We start from the raw sequence: 6486 nt of genomic DNA on the forward strand, positions 1-6486 counted from the left end.
TTGTCTAGTTCATAAGGTAACAGGCCCAATTTCTTTATTAATTAGTTAACCGGCCCAACACCCCCTACGTATTGTAATCTAAATCAAATCCGATCTAGCTTAAAACCATAACAAACTCCACTCTATATCTCTCTCTCTCAAATCTACCTACGGCAGCAGGAAACCCCTCCCCTCCTCGTCATCAAGGCCTGATTCTTGTATCTCCTACACTTCGGTTAGTATGACATATGATTCACATAATCTGCTTATTGTTTTGTTGAAGCTTTGAATCGTTTGATGTTATCTTTTGATGCTCGAACTGTTATAAGAATATATGGCACTTCTTTGCATAACCAGGTTACGTTTTGATATAACATGGTAGGGATCGATACTGATAGCATGATTATAACTTGATATATTATAGTCGGATTGTATCATATGTCGATCATATAAACATAGTTCTTGCTCTTTATTCTTGATTTAAATCGCCAGGTGTAGTGATAAGGAAACTGAAAACAACTCATATATTTTGATAACCGATTCTGTGAATGTATGTTAGCGATTTTGAATGATGATTGATATGTAAAAAGGACTGATTAATTGATCGATGGGTGTGTGTGGTTTGAATTGGCTGAACTGTGTAATGGGCCTGGCTTTCATTTGATTGATGTAATCGGAACTAATAACTAAGTGGGCTGAGCATTATAATAGTTGTAAACTGGCTGGGGTTTCAAGGGTTTAATGTATGGGCCGGGGCACCAACATTTAACGACTTGGGCTGTTTAAGTTATGGGCCACATCCTTATTGGGTTATTCATGTGTGGGCTGGTACTTATGTGGCTCGACTAGGCATAGGTTCGGACAGTAGGTCGTTTAGGTATAATGGGCCGCATGATGTGGGGTCATGGTAAATGGCATCATGGGCTGAATGATATTTGGGCCGAACAGTTTATTTAATGGGCTACCTTATAACAAACGCTTTAATAAATAATAGGATGTATGGGATTATATATTAACCGGATGGACTTGGGCCATCCGGATCGGTTATATAGTGTAAGGGTAATCCGGTTAGGGTTGGATAATCGGATTGGGATTGTTGATTGATTCGAACCTTGTAACTTGATTGAGCTACTCGATATTGTGTGCTATCGGACCAACTGTATGCATAATCATTGTTCTTGTTGAAATGTTGCTTAACTGTTATACATGCCATACGTGACAACCATTGATGTGATTTATGTGTAATCAAGCTGTAAAACTGATCACTGCCAAACACTCATCTAGGTCGTGAGTATTGAACTTATTTAACGAGTAACTTGTCTAACCGAGCAAACCTAAGGTGAGTTCATTGCTCTTTTCTCAAGCATGGATCCCAGTGAAGGGTTAACGGGTAACGTTCCGATATGGGTAATGGGATGTTGGTTATTGTACTCAGTTTTTCTATCATTGTAAGACCACTACATCTACCGGGTCGTTGCTTGTAGGGCAACGGGGGTTATTAGTTGATAGCGCTATTAGGTTTGGCACCCTCACGACGTTCGAGGAGAACGGGCGTGAACTAATTACCTTAAAACATGACCAATGCTTTGATAGAGGCATTGGGGTTGGCAATCACATATCATCTGGCCATTCGGTACTCGAGTAATAACAACATCAAAACGTCAAAGATCATAACAACAAGCAACACATCATTTTGCAAACTGTTTTACTCACTTGATCGGTAACACAACTTGGTAAACAAACACAAACCTTGAACTCACCAGCGTAGTCTGACACACTTGTTTACATGCTTGTAGGTAATTACTGAAGGAATCTGGGAACTTGCCGTCTGATGCTGCTGGAGTGGTTATGGTCATAATAAACATTTATGTTGATTTGGTTTTCATTCATTTACGCACTTATACATTTATGCTTCCGCTCAGTACCTTGGTTTTGGTTTAACTTTCAAACGATACATTTCCTTCAATTGGGCATTTTATTACATTATAACTTGTGTTTGATATGATTGGTGGCTCTCTGTTGAATCGTTACACCTCCACTAGGGACACGCCCTAGGTGGTAATTTGGGGGTGTGACATTTGCGTAATTAACTCTTTACCAATAATAAGATTACGAGTTAATACAAAATGATGTATTCAAAGAGTTAAATTGAGTTAAATTATATCGTAGTATGATATGACATTAAATGCTATATAAGTTATTGATTTCTTTATCTATATAGATGTGTGTGTATATATATAACATATATTTAACGGTTAGTGAGAGCCAAATCATATTATACGATAGGTAAAACATATATACATATAATACTTTGTCACACGTGACATATTTAATATTAGTACAACTATATAAAAAATAATTATTTATATATCTATATTTATGTGTTTTAAAGCTTACCTCTGGACTACACCCTATTCTGTCTAAATACAATTATTTTATTTGTGAATCAACTATTTTGTCTAGTTTGACCCAAACCAATTGTGAACCGAACAATGTTACATGGATAATTACTAGTAATTAATTTTTTTTTGTAATAAATGCATGTTTCTTACTTCATTTGTGATGCAAATCATTAAAATAAATGGTAAATTTGCCAATTATAAGATTACCCGTGAATACAAAAAGTTGTGTTTAAAGAGTCAAATTATAGTGTATGATATGACACAAAATGTTATATCAGTTGTTGGCGTCTTTTATATATATATATATATATATATATATATATATATATATATATATATATATATATATATATATATATACTAGTCACTTACCCGCGCGATGCGGCGGGAGTGGCAATTTACAATAGTATAATTGTTTACCGTTAGTTTATCCGTCGTCTCATGAAATATTGTATAGTACTTAAGTTAGTTTTCTTATTCGTGATACAATGGCACTGGTTTTTCTGTTAGTTTATCGATTATTTGGTGATCTTCTACAAGAATAGTACAAAACAAGGAAGTAGATGTAATTAAAAACAAGAAGAGTTCAAAACAGTCAAGTAGCTGGACAAAACAATAAAAACACCATGCGGGGAGTCTCTTGTATCTCTTCCTGTTTTACCAATACATCCATTCGCTTATGACTTTCTTATACCTTCTCCTCTACTGTACCAGATTTCGACACATAAAAAAATGTTAGACGCCTACATGTGGTTTAAAATAGTAATTAAAAGGTAATTTCTGGAAGCAAATAAGGCACAAAATCTACTAACTTACCTTCTTTTTTATTCGGATGCGATTAATTAATCACGCAACACTTCCTGGTAGACAACATTTGATGTGTAAACTCCGCTTTGTTTGAATTCTTTGGCGAGATGTACCAACACCTTCGTACTTCGTCTTGAAATCCCTCTTGATAACGCGACATAAAGTTGTCCATGTGAAAATACAGAATCCGGAAGATAAATACCAACGTTCGGAATTGTTTGACCTTGAGCTTTATTAATCGTCATGGAAAAGCTAAGTCGAATTGGAAATTGTTTTCTTTTCAGCTTGAATGGGAACATGTCATCTTCAGAAAGGGTTAGAGGGATTCTTGGCAAAAAAACTCTTTTGCCAGCATGTTGACCGACTGCAATTTTCCCATCAATAACATTTCGCATGAAACCCTTACATATCAATCGCGTGACATTACACAGGCCATGTGATGGATCGATATTACGTAACAATATTATTGGGCATCCAATTTTTAAACGAAGCTTATGAGGCGGCAAACCACTAACATTTAGCGAGTTTAAGAACTCGACCGGATAGAAGTTGCGCTGATCGTCTTCAGCTTCATCAAAACTGTAATAAACTTTTTCCTCCCCTTGAAAAATTTCAATCATTTGATTATTAATCTCGTCAACACTGTCATTTTTAGTGGACAATATTGCTCTAGAGATTATATAATCTGAAGAATATACATTATCTTCAATTGATGGAAAGATGGCATGGATCAATTCTTTTATAGCGTTTTCTCTGTTGTTGCACTGAATTGTCATGTCATCGGGTATGCGGATATAGTTTCCTTCGATTGGTTCTTCAGTTCCATCGCCGACTCTTAAAAGAAATTTAGAAAACCATGGATCTTTTAGCGCTCTCATATTTATGGTCAACCGCATCTTCTTAGTCAAAGACCAAAGAGGTGACATTCGTACGCTGGAGTCTACAATCTGTGCTCGAGTGCCACGTTTAATGACCGGCAACACTTGTCTGAAGTCACCTCCCATAACCATTATCTTTCCACCAAATGGGAGACTAACACCTATAATGTCTTGGAATGTACGATCGACTGCCTCTATCGCCTGTCGTTTAGCCATCGACGCTTCATCCCATATGATTATTTTGGCAGACCGAATCAGTTTAGCGGCCCCACTCTGTTTTTTGATATTGCACATTGAATTATTTTCAAGATTAAGAGGAATCTTGAATCTCGAGTGAGCCGTTCTACCTCCTGGCATATTATTAGCCGCTGCACCTGATGAAGCTGTTGCGAGAGCAATAAGACCACGTGACCGAATTTCAGTAAGCAAGGCAATGTACAAAAATGTTTTTCCAGTTCCACCTGGACCATCAATAAAGAACACGCCTGGAAGATCATTATCAACATGCATCATGATCTCATCAAACACGTTTTTTTGGTCCGGATTAAGTGAATCTTTGGCACTCAAGTGTTCAGGTTCCAAAACAATCCCATACTCTTCTTGTAACTCACGATAACCTGCATCTTGTAAGTTAACATCGTCTGTTATCTTAGGAAGGTCGAACTCATTGAAATTTTTACCCATGGATTGTACCAAGACACTAATTTCGGTAAGAACCATATTTTGAACTCGTTCTATACTTTGACAGTGTAACCGATGATCTTCAGACAGTGAATCAAAGTGGTCATTCCATAACTTTCGAATATCTCCAGGTTGGCAAAAAATCATTATGGTCGCAAATAACCTTCTAAGAGCATTGGGAAACTGAAACGTAGAGGCTTCTTCGAGACATTGTGATAGATATTCATCGTCTTCTATTAAGCCTAACTCAAGAGCTGCTTTCTGAAATGTCGCACACTGTTGACCATTAACTGTGCAAAGATGTTCAAAAGAAGTAGGCCCTCTGACATTTGACAAAAGTAGGCGTAAGTAGTACCTTTCTCCTTCGGCTGGATTAGCGGAAACGATACGACCTCTTTGTTTTTTACCGAAACGACGACTCCAACGGCGTGTGCTTCCATTCCACGTAAAGTGTTTTGGAAAATCTTTATACAAATGTACCCTTGCTGTTTCATCGTTTCTATTTATCTCAAAAAATGCTGTTAGCATGGTTCTCTTATCCCTTTCCCTATCAACAATATTAGGCATCAAGTCATCATCTCTAAATCTAACCATCTGATTATTTGGGAGATGAAGTTGTAAGGCTAGAACAGCAGGAAAGATTTGAGAAAGAGAGAAGGAAAAAATGCGCCACATAGCTTCTGGGGGCGATATGTAGCGTGCATCTTGAAATCTTTTTATCTCATTAATAACAACCCCTGGCTCACTTTGATCGACTTGAATAACCTGTTTGTCATGTCCTTTATAAACATATTTGAAAAGATATTTCACAGATTTTATACTTGAGCAAACTTCAACATTCATGTGGCAGTTAAACATCATCAAAAGCCTTGGGTTATATGGGACCACCCATCTATTATCAAGTGTTTGTCCTCGTAGGTCCACTTCTATCCCGGTGTCTCTCCTTCGATACAACGGATACGAATCTTCTCCTTGTGTCGTCTGTTCGTTAAATTGTCTAGGATAGTGAAAACGACAAATTTTAGGATCACCCTGCATACAAGGACTGCTTGATCGTAAATTGCCGCAAGGACCGTGAATCATGTGCTTGACAACCATCTCATGCAATCTGGGATGTGTTAGTTTGTTAGGAATTTCAGCACACACAACCTTATCATAATGGTCCGCGTTATTGATCTTGTGTTGCGGGTACATGATTAGGAGAAAATGTGCATGCGGCAAACCCCGCTTTTGAAATTCAATGACATAGACGTATGCCTTAACTTCCCCGAGGACATGTTTCTTGAAGAGTTGATCCTTAAGATCTTCTAATTTAGCCCGGAACACTCTTGAAACAAGGTCTGGACGATCTGTAGCAGTTTGACCAACATGTAAGTTATCACATATCTCAGGCCACTTAGGATTGCATGTCATTGTAAGGAATACATCAGGCTTGCCGTCATCTTGAACTAACGTCATTGCGTCTAGAAACCGACGTCGCATGTCGCGAGGCCCCCCGATGAAAGATGCAGGCAACACAATTCTTTTCCCGACTCTGTTTGCATGAACCTCACCAGTATTGACGCAATCCACAATACCTTGGTACAATTCAGCCCGAATCTTAGCCTGGTTTCTCTCATAAAATTCTAAGCGTGACGTCGATCAATTTTGATGTAAACATCAACCACAAACTGCTGTAGCAGCCTACCACCGAACAAAAGCAAATTATCGGTAGATCGAATTTGGAACTTGTAACAGTA

General features: G+C 37.8%; 1 protein-coding gene across 1 annotated transcript; it reads right to left on the reverse strand.

The window, feature by feature from the left end:
* Positions 1–3223: 3223 nt before the first annotated feature.
* On the reverse strand, positions 3224–6205 carry LOC110880638. Its single transcript, XM_022129120.1, has one exon. The coding sequence runs from the start codon at positions 6203–6205 to the stop codon at positions 3224–3226; it is 2982 nt and encodes a 993-aa protein (XP_021984812.1).
* Between the last annotated feature and the right edge of the window lie 281 nt (positions 6206–6486).

This window comes from Helianthus annuus, chromosome 10 (assembly GCF_002127325.2).
Source record: "Helianthus annuus cultivar XRQ/B chromosome 10, HanXRQr2.0-SUNRISE, whole genome shotgun sequence".
Taxonomy (NCBI): Eukaryota; Viridiplantae; Streptophyta; class Magnoliopsida; order Asterales; family Asteraceae; genus Helianthus; species Helianthus annuus.